We start from the raw sequence: 22,623 nt of genomic DNA, 5'->3' as shown, positions 1-22,623 counted from the left end.
GAGCTCGGCTCATATAGTTAAACGAGCTCGATCGCTCGAGCCGAGCCTAAATAGCTCGGTTATTTTATACTACTAAGATGCCATTTGAGCTAAACAAGCATAGCTTCATAAACTCATTTGTTACACGAGCTTTAATTTGAGCTCGAGCTCGGACTCGGCTCATATAATTAAACTAGCGAACTCGAATCAAGCTTAAACGGGCTGAGCCTGAGGTGCTTGGCTCAAATTCCACCATTATCACGCGAGTTTTTTTTTTTTTTTTTGGCAACTCTCGCCACTTTTTTTTAGGCAAATTTTAATAATTAACTTGGGATCCACTTTTAACAAAAAAATTCAAAATTAAAATGGATTCCACTATTAACTAGATTTGTTTCTGCCACCTAGAGTTAGTCCCTTGGTCATTGTTTGATGCTTGTCTCAAATTTAACCTCAAATGTGACACTTGATGCCTCTACCACCTATTGATGCCTCTACCACCTTATCTCACCAAAGTATAATTCCAACTTATCTGAAGTTCTCAACAAAACCCCTTTATCAACAAAATTAAAATCGAATTGCACCACTGTAAGTCTGTAACTCCCGTAGATTTGTCCCATCTTGTAAATATTATGTCGAATATGAATAGTAATAGTACGTTTGCCTGCCCTTAACTTTGAATCTTTGATACATAAAATTCGTTATACGCTGCACTGTAAATAATCTTCACTCCAATGACTCCATATATATATTGAAAGCGAAATGAGATGACATTTATTATTTCAATTCTACAAACAAGCTTTACTTTGCAACTGGTGCCAAAGTGCTTATATACGAAGAGAGTTACATAACTAAGTATCGTTCCAATTTTAACGGGTTGTCCCCAAAGAGACGAAAGAGGTAACAAGTAACAACCATAGAACATGGTACTACCAAGTCCCAAAAGCTTTTATCGTTTCTATAGTGCTGAACTGCTGAAACTCAAATATCACTTTAGTTACCAATACATGACCAAAACCCTTTATCAAATAAAAAACAAAACAAAACCCACACCAAACTATCCAACCAATCAACCATGAACCAAACAATTCAACCACGGCCTTCAAATTAGCATTTGCTGTAATTCGCCATGATCTTCAAATCCATTATTGACTTCTCCATGAGACAAGTCATTCATGTAGTACTCAAACTTGTCTACAACACTCTCTGGCATTGAGACTAGCACTTTTATGGCATCTGAATCACCAACAACTGGTAAAAACAGGCAGTAAATTTCACTAATAAGTGGGCCCATGTGAACAGGTTTACCTTCTCCAAAATCCAACTCTTCAAATCCTAATTTAGACCACTGAGATATAACTAAACTTGCTGATAGATCCGGTTTAACTCGTTCCTGTTCCAAAAAATCTATCATGGATTTTACATACTCATTGCTTAGTGATTTCTTAGCTTCTTGCACCAACTTCACCCCATGGTGGGCATTTGCATTGACCAATTCCTTAACTGTGGTCTCGGCACATCCCAGCACAAAACCATTCCCATAATACCCTTGAGGTAATTCCGAATTTACTTTTGTCCTTAAATTCACTGAAAAAAGTAGCTTTATTTTGAGAAATGAAGGTAGATTTAACGATTTTATCCAACAACGCCATGTGTGTGACGCAAGAGCTTCAAATGATGTGCATTTCAAGGATGGAACGCAACGTTTTTTTAGGTGAAGGATATCAGTAGGAGTGAACGTTAGCGAGAAGGGAACTAAGGGTTGAGACTGGAGATATTGGGTGAGGTTGAAATATGGGTCATTCTGAGGGGCAGTTTTTGTAAATACAGGTTGACTGAAGGTTACATACGGAGGGGATCGAGATCTCAACACGTGGCGAGTGTGGCAAGGATAAATAGTCATATTTGCATTAGGTTTAGTGGTTAGGTGAGCCCATGCATGTAAGAATTGGGATGAGCCTATTCCATCGCAGAGACAATGGTTTATACCGGTACATAGGACCATTCCTCCACATCGAAACCTCGTTACCTACAAGAAAAACGATGGAACCTATAAGCTTTCCGAAGGTCGGAGAAAGATAATAATATGCTTGTGATTTGAAGCAATAAGTTCATTTTCATTCATGCATCGGTTACCCGTATGTAGCTTCTTCCTAAAAAAGAAACACACTCTGTTCGCTAATTCTTTAATCTCTAAAGTCTAAACTCTAAATGACATTCTCAGATGAACGTGCGATTGTGCGAATCGATCTCATAGCAAAATATTCCGTGACTACATACATTGATGATTGATACGTGATACATGGCCACTGACCAGGCCACCATGGTGCCTTGCCCAAATTAAAGAAGTGGGGCCTTAAAGACATGGCAAAATTTACAAACATGGAACTAGTCCGTACATGAAGAATCATATAGATGTCTTCAGAATGGGATGGCTTTTACCAAGTTGGTTCGTATTCGTAATCAATTCAACTGACAATCAAATGAAAGGCTTATCACTGTATCAGACGAGAAATGTTAAAAATAGAAATGTACTTGAAAAGGGATTTTCTATTTGCTGAAAAGTCAGAGTCAGTCCTTTTGATATCCTGAATTCCTGATTCCCAAAATCGCAATTCGCAAGTGAGCAGTAGAAAAGGGTCTTCAGAAATCAGAATTACATTATATATAGTATTTTCTTCAGAAATTTCAGAATGTTTCGAAAACACTCCTAAAAACTCAAAATTTTCTCAGAAATATTACTATTTCGAAGAAGTTAGTTAGTGCCAGTATTTTTGGAAACGAGTAATTCTGCAGATGCCGTGAATCATTTACCAGTAAGGGAATCACCAATGGGGCCTTTATATTATATATAACCCTTTATCTTTAAATTTGAATGACCAAATATAAAAATGAGCTTTCACTGCGGTTCCTATATAGAGGTCGCCATTATATTAAGTTTGATTTTAGAGGTCTAGAACCCATCATTTAGAGGTCTTCACATAATGTATCTTTTTTAATCTAACCTCTAAAATGTTGATGTGATGCCCTGATTTATGTTGTGCAGCTCAAATTGTAGATCTCTTCACGTAAAAAGTGGGTTCTCCGTTGACTTTCTCTGACTTTTTGGGAGAGCTATTTGAAGAAATTTTCTTTTAGAAGAAAATGTAAGAAAGAATGAGCTATAGGGCAGCTCCGGTTTCCCTACTATAAGATGGATCACTTTTACGGAGATTAGCATTGAGAATCAATTTCCAGCATCTTTTTCTTTTTCCCCTCAAAGTCATCTATCCAATCACTAAACCTTTATATAAAAAAACATTAACCTTATAATTATAAAGCATGTTTTCAGTGCGTAGGTCGTATGGTGTGCAGATAATATGGGCCTTTGGATCAGTATTTTTGCCATTAAATACACACACACCTTTTAGTATGAGTGGCCGAGATGTAATGGCGCACCATACATCTCGCACACTATAGATTTAGCCATAATTATATAGTCGCAAAGGTATGCTTTGGAAGTCTTTGACCTACCAAAGTTAATTTCCGATAGTTTGTTTTTAAATGATATTAGGCTTATTAGCTTCCAAATATTCGTATGATTTAACATTTTAAATTATTATTCTAGATTAAACTATTATAGTTGTGACTTGTGAGTGTAATTTTGTCCACTTCCTCGAAATCGTGTGCAAATTACCGTTAATATAAAATCCAAATGGATCATCAAATGACATACACATGTCGTGGTCAGCCTAGTTTGATTTTAAGGTGATCCGTGATTGATGAACCAAATTGCACTCAAAGTGTAACGTTAAATGATCAATCCAACCACCAGATTTTCCGGTATTCCAATACCCTTAAAAGCGTGTCAGATTTACCAAGTACATGATCAACTCAAATAATGATGAATTCTACATTGGAGTCATGTATATATATATATTTCATTATCTGAAGAACTAACTATCATTCATTGAGCATGAAAGTTCCCCTTAGGCTTTAAAAGATTGATCACATTATTCATTAGTATCAAAAAATTCAAAAGAACACTACTCCTGCATTATAGTGAGAGCAACGAACTGGGCATAGCTGGAAAAGAAACTAACAGGAGCTTCCGTAAGACCAGAGTTCTTTAATTAGCCGGAAAAACTCCAACAAATATTAAAAACTAAAAAGATTTTCAGGTTAAAATATCTCCACAAATAGAAAGCTGTTAAGAAATATATATAGAGGACAAAATGACGAAAGTATTTATTTAAAACAAGATACAATCTAGTATACAACTTATTAGGACATTATTTTCGGAAAAGTTTTATTCGTTTATTTGATTTTGAAAACTAAGTAGTAAGGAAATTAAAAATGAAAAAAATGATTATTAAGTAAAAAGAACCAACTAACCAATAAAGTTTAAAAGAGAGAACTGTATCACACTAAAACTATCAAGTAGCAGGATAGCCATATATAGCAGGTAAAAAAACAATAAATTAGTCTGACCTGAATTACAAGAGGAGGAATATCCAAGAAACTTTGAGCTTCTACTCTATACAAGAACTTCTTCCAAGACATGTTAGGCCACCTAGAAGCTTTTAGAAATTCATCAACAGTAAAATCCATGAAAGCTTCAACAAACAAAGCACCTTCTCCATTGCAATCAACCTCAAGCTTCTCTTCATTTTCTTCACTAACTCTTAACCTTCCAGCTAATGGATAGTAATCAACAAGAACCATAGATAATGAAGATTTTAATTTTTCTATACAAACTGAGTTCTTATAAACATACATATACTTTATGGAGAATCTAAGAAATTTTTGGTCATCCAGATTAGAAAGATAAAGCAAATGATTTGGGGTTGGCTTGTTTGGACAGATTAACATGGGCTTGTTTGGATAAAAACAATCTGGAAGTTCTGAAGACTTGAACATGGTTTTCTTGAGAGAGGCCGGAAGAGGAAGTTAATTGAAAGAAAGAGTAGAAGTAACGTAGAACAAGTAGAGAAAGGCATACTGTTGATATAGAAAATTAGAAATGGAATGGAGTAACCTGATGATACACAGAGGTCTACACGTGGATTTAACAATATACGAATAGATACTTAAAAAAATTACATAAGAAATCAAAAGTATGGACTCAACAATATAAATCAGCAGTGGCGGAGCCAGGGGGTTGAGGGTAGGCCCTGGCTCACCCTGGATTTTGGCACAAAACCTTCTAGTATAGTGTTGGTAAAACTGAAATTTGCTACGAATTCTATCTCCTACCTACAGCTAGAGTAAATGGTTTAAGTGTGGATGAGAACTATTAAGGATCTAAACTCTGAAGGTCATTTGGTTACTTTATTGTTAATTGACTTATTAGGCCCACATCAGCTGAAAGTACATGCAAAAAAGATTGTGTTATAGTAATCTTGTTATTTTATAAGCTTTCATGCTCCTCCGAAAGCATCTGGCATTAAAAAGCTTGTGATAGTTGACAACGTCACAAGTGACATAGTATAGAACGTTCGGTCTTACGCCCGCCCGTCGATGTAATACTTACCGACCATTAGCAGCCACCAAGCCGCGCATTGTGCCGGCAATTATTTGAAAAACTATAATCATCAATTGACGAACATATAGTTTCTTTTATTATTATTTTTTGTGACATAATTATTAGTTTTCAAAAGAAAATAATATTGATCTTATTAGTCGTATAATTTTTAATTTTTTTATATTTTTTCCGAGAACAAGTCCTATAAACTAATTAATATGGATGCCACGATTCTTGGATGTTATGATTCACATCATTCATTGCTAGAATAAATGTTTTTTTTTTTTTTTTTTTTTTTGCTAACCGGGTGTTGGGATGTGGTAAAGAATATGATTTTTGGTACTATATATGTGGTAGTAGTGAATATATATATATATATATATATATTTTTTTTTTTTGCTAACTAGGTGTTGGGCCAATTACTAATTTCGAAGTCCTGTTGGAAATTTGATCGGGTACTGGGTACTGTTTCACCAATAGTTTTGAGAGAATCGAACTAGTGATCATTGGAGAGCAAACCCAAAGCCAGACCAGTTTTGCTACCCTTCCAAAATTCAATTAATTTTTATGGATTTGAAAGATGTGGACGTATTCTGACACAATTTAAGCTATGGGAAAATATAAGTACAAAACTCAATTGTAACCCTGAACGTCATTAAATCTAGCATAAAGAAAACGAAAAATAGATTGACAAATATTCAACTAGGACAAAACAAGAAAGCACGTGGAGCCGTGCACACAATATTTTAGTTCTATGAAACCTTGTAGAGTTGTAGTGCACACTGGCTCGCCAGGCCTGAGCAAATTCCTGGCTCCGGCACATCAAATGAGTAAATGTCTCTCAATTTTTTTTTTTTTTTCACTGAAAAACGATGTAAGGTTTTCGAAAGGGTCCAATTGGCCATCAATCCCCTTCACCTTTCTTTTGTTATGATCAATTTTAAGGACATACATATTTTAAGTCGCTAAGATAGATTTTTTTTTTTGGTAAAGGCTAAGATAGATTTGATACATGAATGTTCAGATATAAAACTATTGAATGATAAGGACTTACTTGCACGGGTGCACCTTCATGTTTATCTAGTGAGATAACCATTGCTGAGCACTTAAATCTTAAAAACCTGTGCATTATAGAGCTCGGGTTTTGATATTTTATTTTATACAATTTAATAGCAAAACCCTATTTGGCTTAGTGTATGATAATGTACACATTTTAAAGAATTGCAGCATTGGTAAAATTAGTGTCACCACACATATTATGGAGGTGTAAATATTTAAATTTACATCAAAGATTAAGATTTAGTTCTTAGCTCTTAAGTTGGGATAATCAAGAGGGGATGGTTTCATGTAGTGTTAATGGATTGTTTTTTATGAGTAAGAAGATGTTTACGTATCCAGCACTATGTTAGTAAAACGGGAATCAAGCCACACATAGTTTTGAAAGGTAGTTTCTATAGTCATTGAGAGTGAGTATTATGTGTGACACGTGTACTGATGATCGAATACAGATGTGCAGTCGAGATGGATTGACATGTGCCTGTGGGAGGCACGTGGATTAATAGTTGTAAGTCTATCTAAATTGACATAGGGTGTAATGATAATGTTCTCCGTAATTATGGTGTATGACTGTAATGATGCATATATTACTGCGGAAAATGAGTTTAAAAATAAACTGGTAATGATGACCGTAGTAGGTGATGATGTCACGAGATGAAGTCGAATGACGAGTCACTGAACTGTTGAGTATACAAGTGTTCTGATGTAGCTAGTGCGATGGGCGTTCGTATGCCTGGTAGTCGTGTTATGTTGAGAGAGTCGTTGTGCGTGCACATCAGTGACTGATGTCTCTTCCTGGAGTATTCCTATTATAAATTTGAATTATGAAGATGAAATATCCAATGCATTATACAGTAAGTCCAGTTGTTGTAAGAGTATAGAAGCGTGCAGACGAGTGTGACTAGCTAGGTTCAGGATATAAGACAGCCCTTTCCAGATTTCGAGTTTGTTGAAACAGGGGTAATAGATTCACTTGCCTTGGGGAGATTGGATGACATTGGATGCTCAAGGATTTGTTGGTATGTGTTTCTTATTATAGATCAGGCTAAAACCATTGAACAACGATGATCTGCTTCGGGTGATTCAAATCTACATTATTTGCTTGTTTTTTCCAATTTCACTACATTTTTAGCATTCCAACAGCATCTTTCCCAACATATATACTCTTGGTGTATTCAATGTATTCTGTAGTGGGTTTCATTGACCTGATGTCGCATTACATTCAGTGAAGGCACTAGATTCCACACTCAATAATTTTGAATACGATTTTGGATTACATGTAAGGATGAATTTTAACTGGTCGATTTTCCAGAAAAAGTTTCATAACAGTAGTGGCCATCCTCATCTTTCGAATCTAGTTTGAACACAGAAAGATTTTTGTTTTTTCTTCTTTACAAATAGGGATGAAAACGGTAAAAGAAAGAAAGAAAATATGTTTGGCATCAGGGAACTTTTGCCGTGGGGCGTGCGGGTCGCCCGCGTGGATATGTTTCGGACATGGACCTGTTGCCTGTTATTGTCCAGCATTAAGTCGTCCACATCTTAGTCCAATCCTGTTCATTCTACACCTACTGTGAAGCTACTCCCAAGCAAAAAGGCCTGTGTTGCTAGCTTGCGAGTCTCAAATAATTGCGCCACATATTTAGTACAGAATCTATATAACAAACAAGAAAAGTGTGGGACTAAGTGAACAACCACCCCAATCCCTAATCTTTAGATTTTGTTTATGACGTAAAGCATCCAAGAGTATTAATAGGGTTCTAATGGGGGATGTGCTCATAGTGATCAACAAGTGCGGTTGTGCTTTTTTGAGGCTAGGCTTCTGATGGGTTTCTACTAAGCTTTTGTAGGATTGACCTTCAATTACAATTTTTAAAAATCAACGCCATATGGATTGGCTTTTTTCTTGCCGTACGACAAGGGTAATATACTAGTTACACACTAATAAACACTGCTCATAAACAAACTCGTAACCTGATGTAGAACATATAGTCTATGGTTATTGTCTAATTGTTTTTAGTAAATTCAAATTTACTAAAAAATTTTTTTTTCGTTTTTATTATTTAAGCCTAATTTAGAAGTGTCTAGAAGTCTAATTTATGAGTTTTAGGAGTCTTAGAAGATTACTATTATGATATAGATAAATTATAAAAGTGTTTCTTAGTATTTTAGTAGATTTTTAAGATGATTTGATGAAATTCTCTATATAAAGAGTTTTATGGACGAAAATTGTAATCTTCAATATTATCAATAAACTTATGTTTTCATTTATTTCTTTTATGTTCTAATGAACTTTTAATATCGTTTCCGCTAAGTCAATTGGTATCAGATTCTAACGGTGTTCTAGGGTTGATATCCAGTTCGAAATTGAAGAACGTTCCCAAGACGTAAGTACTTGTTTTCTTCTGTTCAGAGTATCTTTGGATTGAATTTTTTTATTGAAGGGTTTGTATCTCACCACCCATAATGTTGATACAATCTTTTCTCATTGAAAATCACAACAAGAAGGCAAAAGTAGGAATTTTCAATCAATTCTAACGCACCAACCATAGTGCAACATTTACTTACATCTTCAGGTTTGATTTTCTACCATCCACCCCCATCACCTTACCACCAACGATCCTTGCCCACCAATATTTTCATTTAACCACCACCACCACAAAAAAAAAAAAAAAAAAAATGAAAATTTCACAGTTAAATCCACAACAACTTCATGCTCGATCAAATTTGTGCTATCGAAACAAAAATATGTGAGCTGAAAGACGATCTTCGAGATATTGATTTTGATTATTATAAATCTCCTTATCATGATTACTATGATCGTTTATAGCATGAAAAAGACTATCTTGATTGTTCTTATAAGTTGTTTCGCTTACAAGCCGCTCATAAAAAATATTCTCAAGCACTTCAAGATTATGAATGTCATTGTCAATAAAAGTATTAGACAACAACAATTTTATGCACAAAGAGTTGTTGAAAAACAGATGTATGCTCAATAGATTGTTGAAGAGAATTATCGTCGAGTGCAACAAGAAAAATGAAGAGAATTATCGTAGATTGCAACAAGAAAAAGAAATAAGACAACAAGAGGAACAAAGACAATGACTTTCTGACATGAGCAAAAGAGTGATTTCTAAAAGTCGATATTTTGTTACTAAGAAGTCATCTCTATCTCTACTACCATGTGAAAATGTATTTTTTGCATCCTTTCTTGTAAGTTGTAACAAAATATTCCGCCAAAATATACCTAACATATCTACTATCTATATACTAAAGCAGAGACCTCTAAAATAGATTTTTATCTCTCTTATGTGGCACTCTAATATGAGATATATTATTTTCTCTCTCCTATGTGACACTCTAATATGAAAGATAGTCTTTTCTTATAGCCAATAATCTCACGTACATGGAACCTCTTTGAAGAGTTTGAGTATATTTCTAATTCTTATATTTGGAGAGTTTGAATGTATTTCTAATTCTTATATATTTGATCAAAAAAAAAAAATGTTAAAAAATAGGTGATTTATAGAAGGTAATTTCCTATTACGAATCAAACACTTGTAGTGTTCCAATTATTATATATTTGATCAAATAAAAAAAAAATTACTAAAAAATAGGTGATTTGTAGAAGCTAATTCCCTATTACAAATCATACACTTTTAGTGTCTATGATAAAGCACTGACTTATTTTGAATATATCATTAACGCGGCCTCAAAGACACCACATATTCTTCAGTTAATAACTTATTATAGGGTGTAAAATCAGCTTCCGACGGTTCCCTACATTCTCTAAGGATTATGTAAGATATATCGAATTAGAACACTCTAAATGTTATTCGCATAACTTTTCCATGTATATATCTAGAATTTGTATTTGTTGTTGGTTATTAATTTCTTAAGAAGTAGACCAATATACTTAGCTTCCCGAGTAAGTGCCCGAATACCTATCACACACTCTCACATTTTTAACATATGCACTTTTCTTCCTTTTCGTTTTTCTTTCTTGGATCTCATTCTGATTTTCAAACACATGTAGGCTACAATATGATAATACATATTGAAAGTCTAGATGTGTAAAAAGAACACCGGCTTATTATGAATGTGTGCTTTTATTTGCACATTTGATTTATACTTCTTTGTATGATATTGTTTCTTTAAACAATCTAATGATATATCTAATAATCATCCAAGCACAACTTCTCAGATACATACACTCGAACACTCGATTAAAAAAATATCAAAGTTAACACGAGATTAAATGCCAAGGAGCAAACTCTCTCAAGTTCTTTATCATTAATGTAGATAATTGTGCTTCTATCAATTTAAGAACACTATGAAAGGATTGGACGATCACTGATAGTCATATTTGGAAAACAGGTAGATGTAATGCATGGTTATGCATGTGATGTTGTTTTTTTATTCAATGTATATAGAGCAATAGAGTACGTTTACATGTGAATCTATAGAGGGTTTTCCATCACAATAAGAGCTGACTATAACAATTTAAATTTTGTATTTGGATATCATCAGGAAACACAAATGAATTCAAAAGTAAAATTGTATTTGGCATTTAGGACGGTTTCCTTTAGAGCCCAAATGGTAAGCAAAACCTTAAGTATATGTACTTAACTAATTTCATTTATAAACAATACATTGGCTTTCTTTGAACTGAATATATACAACCTTCTTACATTTCATTTCAGCTCATGGAATAGAAATAGAAATTGAAATTGATTCTTATAACAAATACAAGATACAGTAAGTGAAATCATTTCATTCAGGAGTGAAGATTAAATTATTTGATCGAGACAGCTGTCTTTGGTTCTATAAGTTTTGTTCTTTTTTTTCCCGAGTACAGAAAGATGGGATAGTGCTAAAAAAATTCAAAATTTGTGTTCATTCTGAGTGCAAGAAGATGTGATAGTGCTAAAATATATGGGTCAGGATGCTTATAGAATGTCCGTATCATGGAGTAGGATCCTGCCAAGTATGTCTCACCTCTCTAACTTCATAAATAGGTGTGGATGCTTATAGAATGTCCATATCATCATGGAGTAGGATTTTGTCAAGTTATATAATAATATGATGTCCTATATGAGCTACTCTTGGTATTGCATAAGAAAGCTATTATTGAATTTGCATTATGATGAGCATTTCAAGGCGATGGAGTTACAGTTAAACTTGCAATAGCTCAACAACCTTTATTCGATATGCAACAAATTTTAATTGCAAAAAGAGCCATCTAAATATTTTTTAGTTGTAGAAATTTTAATAATTTTGGAGTAAAATATATTGAAGCTTAAAAATTCTTACGATTATTTTATTGATAATTGATGGATGATAATTCTTTGGTCCAAAAGAGTAAAGAGTGTTTGTGTGAATTATTGTTATACTTATTTTTTATGCACTTTATTGATACCATCAAATTTAACTCTTTCAACATTAGTACAATATTGGAATAACTTTGTGGTACTATTTATTCATCTGAACTTTGTTTTGCAATGTGTTTGCAGAAACATTGAGAATAGATAAATCTACTATAAGAAAAAAGGAAAAATGTGCAATAAGATGAAATATTTGGACATTTTATTGTAAATTCAAAGTGTGTGTTAGAAACTTCAAGTTTGGAAAGGGAATGTTATTTGAAATACACACTCTTCTTCTATTTATTTGATTATTAGATTGTTCAAATCTGAAAATTAATGATCATTACTCATTTTACCTACCCAATCTTACGTTAACACTTTGACATGTTCATATTGACGAAAGACATAGAACGACATGATCTTTTATGTTATTCATGTTGGAATTGAATAAATATATTTTGCATGTATACAAATAATCACCTAGAAAAAAAAAAATATTTTGGGGATTATTCTAAGTAGGTGAACGCATTTTCTTGAAAGATATATATATATATATATATATATATATATATATATATATATATATATATATATATATATATATATATATATATATATATATATATATTTTTTTTTTTTTTTTTTTTGTATTCATCAATTCATCGTAGAACACGTTCATGTGATAAATCTTTTCAAGTGAGAGTAGTGTATTCTTAATTTCTTTGAGGATATGGAAACAATCAATCTGTTTTAGTGGTTTGCTAGATATTTTAGTGATTTGTATATATTAGTATGTAAGCCGAGCGATAATGATTTACTACTAAATCACCATAAATTTAAGAAATCTATTATACAACCTAGCTACATCGAGTTTAAGATAAGTCCATTTGAAAATTACTTATTAATATCCTAAACTACAAAGTGAAAATGTTATTTCAATTTTATCCTTTAGTTTCCAAATAATTATGCACCATAATCGCTGCTCATTAACGTATTTCGATTTATTTTCAATAAAAATATATTCTGATTTGAAAATTTGCCGCTAAATTACCATAAATCTAAGAAAACTAATATATATAAGTTAGGATCGAGTTTAAGATAATTCTATTTGAAAATTACGGATTAATATCATAAACCACAAAGTGAATAGACTATCTCAATTTGATCTCTTAGTTTCCAAGTACTTATGCATCATAATTGTTGCTCATTAACGTATTTCGATTGATTTTCAATAAAAATATATTCTGATTCGAAAATTTGTGTGAGACATTTTGTAAAACATTTTAAACATACAAAATATTTAATATATCTCGGGCATATGTCCGGGTCCAAAATCTAGTGGCTATAGTGGTTATTATCATAGCTAGTAATTAGCGAATTATTCAATTAATTATTTGAATTATAAGGTTTTAGCGAATAAAACGAATAATTCGAATTTTTGAATGATACCGGTTTAATTCATGAATTGGTTGGGTCGGGCTTATAATTTAATTATTCGTGAATTATTCACTAATTATAAGGTTTGGCGAATAAAATGACATTTGTATTATTTTTTTCATGAATAAAATTGTAAAAATAAAAATAAAAACGTTATATACTTATATATCAAAATTTTAAATGTAAAATATATAGCCAAATTTTAAAGAAATATATTAGATATCCCCCGTTTAAAACATTATTATATCGTATTTTTACCGTTAGCGTTTTATTGGACCGAATATTTAAAAGTATTATTGTTGAAAATTTCGAATCTTAGGCGAATAATTGACGTATCGAACTTTTACCGTCCACGAATTTACTAGCTATGGTTATTATAAGCAGCACACTGATGAAATGATTGGTGCATTGTCGATTGACTTATGCACGAACTGATACGTATGACGTATCGGCTTCAATGAGTTATAGTTCTGGACTTGAGGAAAGAAAAGCTTTTCTTTTCTACCCTTTTTGTTTTGGGCGGGGGTTGTAATAGTGTTAGAGCCCATGGGGTAACAATCAAAACCACCGGTTAGCTTGTTAATCCCAAAAGAGGGTATTTTCATAAAAATCTTATGGGCTAAATTAGCATCGACTGCATCAAACCCATCCCATGTGTATAAAATACAATCCAAAAATAACAAGTGTTTAACGACCTAAAAACGCAATGAACTTAGGCAACTAACTTGTTTGATTTGCGAAAAGCAATGAATCATAAGTATATAAGTAGGTGAGATAATTTGCGTTTGATTTTATATACTGTAAAAAGAAAATAAACGTGGAATTTGTTTAATGAGTCTTACCTCCATTGTTGTTGTTGAAGAAGATGAAACTGAAATTTGCAATGACGAGGTGGAATGTTCAGTTGGCAATTTAACAGCAAGATAGACATGCCGTCCGTTTAATTTGACGGTGTGTATGTCTAGAAACGGTTTTGAAAGCTCATAGGATAATTGGTTTAGCAACTAAAAACGGTTTATAACATAACATACAACGTGGATTTTAGTTACGCTTAACTAGGATAATTCTCAAATAGGTTAGGTTTTTCTCACCATCTGGAAATGATGGATCAGTTTCGGTTCTTGTCTGTTTTATGTTTTATAGGTATATTTTGGCATTTTAATAATTTTGGTTCTTATATTGGAAGAGAAAATAGGTGCTGTTGGAAAGAAGAGGACGCGTGGGGCGCTGTCGTCTTTTTGCAATTTTGGGTTCTATTCTAAGCTGTTGGGGCAAAATGGTTTATTATTATTTTTTGTTTTTCATTTTATCCTGGGCTGTATTTCCGATGATTTCGCAAGTTGAAGTGGCTTAGTATTGGAGATACAAAAGTTCAAAACCATGGGACTCAGCCTAACTGGCTGTACCTTTGGTCGTGTACTGTGGAGGTGCTGAAGCCTGAAGCTGCTCTCATTGTTTGCTGTTGAACCTGAGGTGAGTTAAATACTTTGTTATTACTAGTTTTTGAGCCCGTTCAACGAACGGGGATAGTTTTCATGAACTATTACGTGCCAAAAAGTTTTAACTATAGAATAGTGTAGTGTTTCAGATTTTGACGTGAACATTAATACTACAACATAGTATTAATAAAAGAAACAATAGCTCAACAAACATAATTAATTTGATTTATGACAAAAAATTATGGAAAAACAGAGAGTGCTGGTTGAATATATTAAATTATTATAAAAATTATTAGTAACTAAGTAGAGTTATAAGATATGAATATTATATTGGCTTTCACAATTTTTTTGATGTAGACGATTTTTTGTCTTCTCCAGTTCAGTTGTGTAATTGTTATCCACATGTTCTGCTTTATCATATAATTTCCCCGTTTGTGAAACATAAATAATGTTTTGCAATGCCAAATTAAATTTTCATTGTTATACCGGGTAATACTTAGCATGAGTTTGGTTTTTAAGTCTAACGAATGGTGGGTTGTTTGACTTATTAGGATTAACAGTTATCTTAACTTTGCTGATCTTGTTTTATATTAAATTATTATGAAAAATATTAGTAATTATGTAGAGCTATGAGATATGAATATTATATTTATCACTAATCTAAATTTACTTGTTAAAGTAAGCAAGTAAACTACCTAAGGATTGTCTGTGTTATGAGTTTCTCGATAGTGATCTAAAGTATGTAGAAATTCCTCATACTCAATAATGGCTAAGGCAAGAAAGTATGATCAATGATCTTTTACTAATCCTAGTGTTTTTTTCATCTCTAATCGCATCCATACTTCAAGAAAAAGTTTCACCTACCCGATAATAATTAACATAATTAGAAAGTGCTCTCCTTAATTTCACAAAGAATTGAGTGGTTTTTGTATCCAATTTTTGATAGATGTATTTATATCAACTTTTTTTTTTAAATGTGGGTCATATACAAATGTGGACTTAAGTCATAAGCCCATTTGGTAATCTGTAATATGAACTGAGGGTGTATTTGTTAAATTTTAACTTATGGAAAGGAAAGGAAATAAAATGGGTGGTCCACTATGGAATGGAATGGAAAAGAAATAATTTTAAATGGTATGTGTTTGATAAACTGGGGAAAGAAAAGTAAAAACTGGAGAAAGGAATAATCATGTTTGTTTGCAAAAGCTATGGAAAGGAATAATTGTATTGTTGGGTCATGGGTGTATTAGTAGTAAGTCCCTATCTATCTATTTCCTTTCCTTTCCTTTCCACAAAAATTTCAGGGGTTAGCTAAGGAGTAAGGACACAAAACCTTTTCCATTTCCATGATTTTGTTTCCATATGGAAAAACCCTTTTCCTTTCCATGGGTAAACAAACGCCTTAAAAACTATGGAAAAGGTGGACCACTATTATTTTCCTTTCCTTTCTATAGTGTTTCCATCATAACAAACACACCCTAAATTGATGCATACAGTCCAATTTTATCGCTTAGGCCCATAGTGCACTTCTTAGGGCTATAGTTAGGGGTGTAATACGGGGCAGGCATGGTCAACCGCGGGTCAAAATAGTGACATAGCGGGTGGGGGGCAGGTCTAGGGGATACAAATCCAGTGATCTTGATGGGCGCGGGGCGGGGCGGGTTGAAGTGTCATGTCTTAGTACCATCACCCGGCCTGTTGGGTCAGCTTACAGGGTGGGTTTTGGGCGGGTCATCCGGGTCGGGTGGAAATTATCATTTTAACCCAATTTCAAAAAAAAAACTTTCTAATTCTAATTTTGCAAGTAATATCTTTCCAATTCACAACATAGAGAAAAAAAATTGAATCAATCAATGAAAAATAAACAAAAATAAAAAACTTGAACTTGAACCCAAAACCATATCTGAAAATTTGAATTTTCTTTCTCGTGATTTACCATTTGTAAATTGATTATTTTCTATAGCATGATAAAATGAAAATGGGAGCGAGGATCTATGGTACAAAACAATAAAATATAAACTAAAAAAATTCGAAATTAATACAAAGATGAATGATTCATATTCTCCAAAATTCGAAAGTTGAATTTGAACTCTTGATATTTGCCCAATGTTCAAACTTGAATATTTAAAATTGATGTTGAACTCATAAGTTTTTTATCTTCCAAATTCCTACAAAATTTAAAAGAAAATATAAACAAAATTAAAAAATATTAGAGTTAGAGTCTTGAAATTGTGCGGGTCAACGGGTTGGGTCAACGGTTTTTGATACGGTGTGGGTTAGACGGCTTGACGGGTCGGGTTTGAGCATATAACCTACACCCATAGCCCGACCGCGTAGAAACGGTGGCAGGGCGGGTCGGTGTGGGTTTGGGTGGCAGGTGAAGACCGGGTGCCCTATCGGGTGATGGGTCAACGGTTTTTTTTATACTCCTAGCTATAGTACATCTTAGGCATAGCCCATAATAAAGTCTGTTAACCCATTTAATTGTAGTTGAGTTAAATTTTTTAATGAAAATGTGTCCTTGGTCAGAGTATTATTTATTAAGAACTTTTTGTTGATGTATAAACTTGCACTTATTAGGACTTTTGACACATTAGTAGATTTAAATAGTATGTTAAAATATTAAATAAGTGGGTCGGTGTAACATTACTGCTTTGAAAATAAGATACATTGTAAACACTTATCTATGAACTTTAAAATGGGCCATTTATTTTGGTTTGGTCTCTGTTTATTTTCAATTTCGTTGTTTCGATTTAATTTGTTTCTTTCATTTGTCATTGGAAGACCACGTGAACTGAAATTTAAATGTTCAAACACAAAAAAAGAGGAAGTTATGACGTTTGAAGTTTGTTTCAGTGAAAGTGTATAAGTTTTTCCCTCATCGTTCCTTACACCTCCAGCCACAAAGCCATTTCCCCTAAACTCGTAGTCCTCACTCTATGCTCTCTTGGTTTTATATTCATTGTAGTCTTACTTATCTACTACCGTAGACGCCATGGATGGGTAAGTTGTTTTAGTTAAATATTGTTTTAGTCCAATTGCTTAAGATACTTAAGAGACAAAATAGGTTGAGTTGTACATGTGCATGTGTTGGGGACTTGGGTGTTCTCTTTCTCCTAATTTCTGTTTTGACTGAATTGAATATTTTATGTTTGATTTGACAGGTTTAGTAGTAAACCTGCATCAGGAGTAATATGTCAGAGTATGGATTGGGAAGACAAATGTGTGGTTGTTGCAAACACAAAAATGGATAGCAAAGTCCAAGGTTGAAGCACATATGCTGGCTGCTGAGCTAGCTGCGGATATTGTTAAGAAATACCAACTGTTGTTTTGTTAGTTTTAGAAAGTTGGTGTTAGTTTTTTTGTTTTTGGGGGGCACTTTTTTATGTTTTAAATTGTAATATGTCTTGATACTGTGTTTCAGTCAGTTAAATTATTTTCTAGCTTATGGTGATCACAGTGTAATGTTTCCTGTCCTTTTTGTCTCTTAGCAGTAATCAGGAATATGTCAAGAGCAGTTTTTTTTATGTTGAAAATGTAATATCACTTTAGAAACTTTTGTTGCAAGTCTTTAGGATTGCATGTTTTCTTTTGTTAATTGAACAAAGAATTGTCTATATGTTTTCTGATTAACCATTACTGCATTACCATATTCAAATACATTAGCTCTAGCTAGCTAGTACAATATATTATATTTGATTGTAAGGTAATGAGCCTAGGTGTTAACGCAGCCCCGCCTGCCAGTTCTATTGGGGTGTTGGTTTGTTTTGAGCCTGATAATTGTAATAGGACCCTTCTTCAGGAGGCACGTCCAAATTACTTGTTGATTCCTAATGGCATACCTCATCAGTTGAACTCGATGACAACACATATGATGTTGATCTTGTCTAGCATTCCGGTGGAATGTCATCCGCTGGTCCTTGTAGGGGAGGCAACGGTGTGTCTAGATATGCATAAGTGCTAAAACACAAAGTCTACACCGAAGTTTTTTTTCCTTCTTTTAAGTTGAAAATAGCTTATACCATGGCATATGCTTATATTATTGGATATAGCTTGGCTACTGGTAAAGTATACAGAAAATGGTTTGCTCAAGATCTCTGAAGACGAAACAGAGAAAGGAGCATTATTCTTGATCTTTAGGCATTCCTTTAGGCCCACATATATTTCTAAATATATATATTTTTTTTAGTTATTGGCAGATGATGTTCCAAATCCTCAAGTACGCGCCATTGGATTGACCCACTTAACTACTCGTTATAAGAGTTAATTTTTCATTGCTTCCGCCAATAAATTTGGGTTAATGTCCGTCTGTTTTCAGGTTCATTCGTTTCAGGCATGAACTTCAGTGACATCAGAAAACTTCTCTTATAAGATATTTGTGCTTTAAATTTGGCTGCATGGAGAAATGGACATTATTTGTACAATTATTTCTCCAGATTAAAAATGCTACAGTTCAAATAGCACATTAACTATGAATATGACATAAATGCAAATCTATATCTATATATTCTTCTTTCAAAACTTCAGACTGCATTCTTCTTTCAAAACTACATATAAAGTAAATAAATAAAATTAAGACATATATAAAGTTTAAAATATGCATTCAACAGAAAAAATATATACTATTTGACCAACATACTAAAATTTTGGTATTCAAGTACTAATCTTCATGGTTTTCTTTTCTTTATTATGAAACTCTCCATGTCCTTCATTCATTTAATTTTTTCTTTGAGACAATATATATTATCTTTGTTGTGTTTATCATCAACCAAACAATCTAGCATAATATTTCTGAGGATGTCAAGTTGATTATGTTTCTCTTCAACCACTTTTCTTTTCTTCAAAAGTTATTTGAAATTGAAGTATTCAATTTTCATATCACGTTCATCATTTATAAACTGTATTTTGTGAAAAGCTGCTGAATCCTCTGCTTTTGCAACTGAATATGTAGTGCTTCCATCAATTTCTTTAACTATGACGTCTTTATTGTTAAAGAATAAGTCTTTTGGTACCTTTAATGTTACAATGTTTTTGAATCGTCCATTCTCTAATTGTGTGTTGTAAACCAGATCTTGTTGAACGTTAAATTCTACTTCTAGAATTTCCTTTAGCAATTTTTTTTTACATAAGCTGTAATTTTCATACGCCATTATCTGCAATATACATAATAAAATTTATAAATTCTTAATCCAATACTCTTTAATATAACAAAAAAAAAAAAAGACTTAATCCAGTATTTTCAATAAGAAATGAAGTCAGAAAATAATTGTAAATAATGGAGAAGAAGGAAGAAAATAGGCTATCTAGTTTTTCGATATATGTAGTGCAATTTTTTTTTTTTTTTGTACATATATAGATTTTTTTAGGTTAATAGATTAGGTTGACGTTGAAGAAAAATAATTCATGATGTTGTAAGAGGTCACAGTAGTATATTACATGTATAGTAGTATATTCATGTCAATTTCTAAGAAAAAACCACTCATTTAAATTCAATAGAACATCCAATAATATCCATATACACCACTACATAAAACAATATGAGCATATCAAATAAATGTTATACATAACAAATAAAATGTTTCCTACTTCGTTCACAACCAATTCAATGGTGACCAAATTCTATCAATGATCAAACTATTTGACACCTGAGCATATAGTGTGTAACATTTGTGTGCAAATATGTCCTGCACCCTTACCCAATGCATTTCCAGTGTCCTCTGTTGGTCCATGGTGCCATGAAGTCTTTTTTGTTTACTATTATTAAATGAAAGGCCTTTTAGAACAATAGACACATCTATAAACGATAGCCTAATGCTCACAATAAAGCGTTCTAAAACAATAATAACATATGTAAAAACCATATCCTAATGCCTTTGTTAATAGTTAGAAATATATCTATTTCCTTAAACCCTTAAATCCCATTTTCCGGCTAAAGGTGGTATTTAACCCAAAGAGCTTGTGACCAACCTCTCAATGTTGGGCCAATCTACCCCGACACTGGCATTCAAGCAAAGACTAACCTACACTAATTGATATAAAGAATTCATTCAAGTGCTTGGAAAAAATTCCCGACAGAACAAATATAGCACCATTTGGAAAAATAAATATTATAAGAGAAGATAATATATAGTAGTTTTTTATTTATTTTATTGTGGTACGGTAGTAGCAAATATAGTACCATTAGACACTTGTTACATGCATTAAGAATCAACTGTATTTATCCGATCAAATAATATACTTCAAAATGGAAAACTTACTTGACCATGCAGAAAATTCGAATGATTGCGTATGCATACTTTTGAGGGTAAGGATGTGCACAATTTCACTCCATCCTTTTTGGTCCAGGAGATTAAAACAAATCACATTGGTTTAATTTGGTACTAGAAGTAAAATTGGAGTATGCATCATCTTTAAAGGACCTCATAACCAAGGCGATTCTAAAGCCTCAGCAATTCATTTTGAGCTCACTTAGTATCTTTCTCAAGCTTCAAGTGCACGTGAACCTGACAAACCCATCCAATAGTTAATCACTTGCTCACTTAAATCAGTAATGAAAACAAAGATATAATCACTTGCCTGACCTATACAATAGTTATAATAAAATTAAAACTAACTATTATAATAGCTAAAATAAACATAATATATGTAGGAGTTGATATCGATTAGAGACTGATTTATGAAGAGAGTGAAGCCAATTAAGGTCGAAGAAATGAGAACAACCTGTTCTTGTTGGGAAAATTGTTCTCCTAGATTTGTTTGTGTTGCTTGTCTTTATGAAAACCCAAAGGATTTACTTCAAAATCACTAAGTATTAGAGCAATATTATGAGGAATTCAATCATGATTAAAGAAACCACAAAATTAGAAAAAGATCTCCTGAAAAATTCCTCACCAAACCCCAAACGTTTAATCGGCTACGATTGCCCAACACATGGGTCAATCAACATCTCATATATAAACAACATCTTATATATCAACATCTTATATCTTAAGCCACTATTCGGCTACGATTTCCCAACACATGGGTCAATCAACATCTCATATATATACAACATCTTATATATCAACATCTTATATATCAACATCTTATATCTCAAGCCACTATTGATTTCACGATTGCCCAAACACATGGGTCAATCAACATCTCATATATATACAACATCTTATATATCAACATCTTATATCTCAAGCCACTATTATGGCACGATTGCCCAACACATGGGTCAATCAACATCTCAAATATATAAACAACATCTTATATATCAACATCTTATATCTCAAGCCACTATTTCGCCACGATTGCCCCAACACGTGGGTCAATCAACATCTCATATATATACAACATCTTATATATCAACATCTTATATCTCAAGCCACTATAATTTACGATTGCCCAACACATGGGTCAATCAACATCTCATATATATACAACATCTTATATATCAACATCTTATATCTCAACATCTTATATATCAACATCTTATATCTCAATATCGCCACGCGGTCAAAAATACACAACATCAAGATCAAATCTTTCTTAGATAATGACCACCAAATTATACAAGTTTCCACAACATTTTATTACTATATGTGTCTATATAATATACACATAAAACGTATACTAATAAACAAATCAACAAATCCACAATCAAAGCCCAATATATATATGCTTTTACACACTACTCACGCGTAAATCTAAATTAGATAATGACCAACCAAGTTATACAATCTCAACAATATTTTATTACTATATTTATCCATATAATCAAATATGTGAAAAACTGGAAAAGTCCACATTCACAGCCAACGGTCAGAGTCAACGGTCAACAGTCAAAGTCAACGGTCAA

At 32.8% G+C, this 22,623-nt stretch overlaps 1 protein-coding gene and 2 long non-coding RNA genes across 3 annotated transcripts; all 3 read right to left on the bottom strand.

The window, feature by feature from the left end:
* Positions 1 to 727: 727 nt before the first annotated feature.
* On the bottom strand, positions 728 to 5,243 carry LOC147519747 (HXXXD-type acyl-transferase family protein). The gene is made up of 2 exons (XM_086591300.1): positions 4,447 to 5,243; positions 728 to 2,005 (listed from the first exon to the last, which is right to left on the bottom strand). The coding sequence occupies exons 1-2, from the start codon at positions 4,873 to 4,875 to the stop codon at positions 1,079 to 1,081; spliced, it is 1,356 nt and encodes a 451-aa protein (XP_086447426.1). The 5' UTR covers positions 4,876 to 5,243; the 3' UTR covers positions 728 to 1,078.
* Positions 5,244 to 7,774: 2,531 nt separating this feature from the next.
* Positions 7,775 to 14,487, bottom strand: LOC147519746 (uncharacterized). Its single transcript, XR_015214281.1, has 2 exons — positions 14,181 to 14,487; positions 7,775 to 8,189 (listed from the first exon to the last, which is right to left on the bottom strand). It is a non-coding gene; the product is annotated as an uncharacterized LOC147519746 (long non-coding RNA).
* A 5,253-nt stretch (positions 14,488 to 19,740) lies between these two features.
* Positions 19,741 to 21,655, bottom strand: LOC147519745 (uncharacterized). Its single transcript, XR_015214280.1, has 2 exons — positions 21,035 to 21,655; positions 19,741 to 19,930 (listed from the first exon to the last, which is right to left on the bottom strand). It is a non-coding gene; the product is annotated as an uncharacterized LOC147519745 (long non-coding RNA).
* Between the last annotated feature and the right edge of the window lie 968 nt (positions 21,656 to 22,623).

The sequence above is a fragment of the Coptis chinensis genome, chromosome 2 (assembly GCF_015680905.1).
Source record: "Coptis chinensis isolate HL-2020 chromosome 2, ASM1568090v1, whole genome shotgun sequence".
NCBI lineage: Eukaryota > Viridiplantae > Streptophyta > Magnoliopsida > Ranunculales > Ranunculaceae > Coptis > Coptis chinensis.
The sequence above is the reverse complement of the archived record's forward strand: the minus strand, read 5'-3'. Positions and strand labels throughout refer to the sequence as shown.

Excerpts from the sequence above, each read along its gene's own strand:
- LOC147519747 (XM_086591300.1), bottom strand. The coding sequence starts at position 4,875 with ATGTTCAAGTCTTCAGAACTTCCAGATTGTTTTTATCCAAACAAGCCC. Across the intron at positions 2,006-4,446 it reads TTCCTCCTCTTGTAATTCAG|GTAACGAGGTTTCGATGTGG; the intron begins GTCAGACTAATT and ends TTTTTCTTGTAG.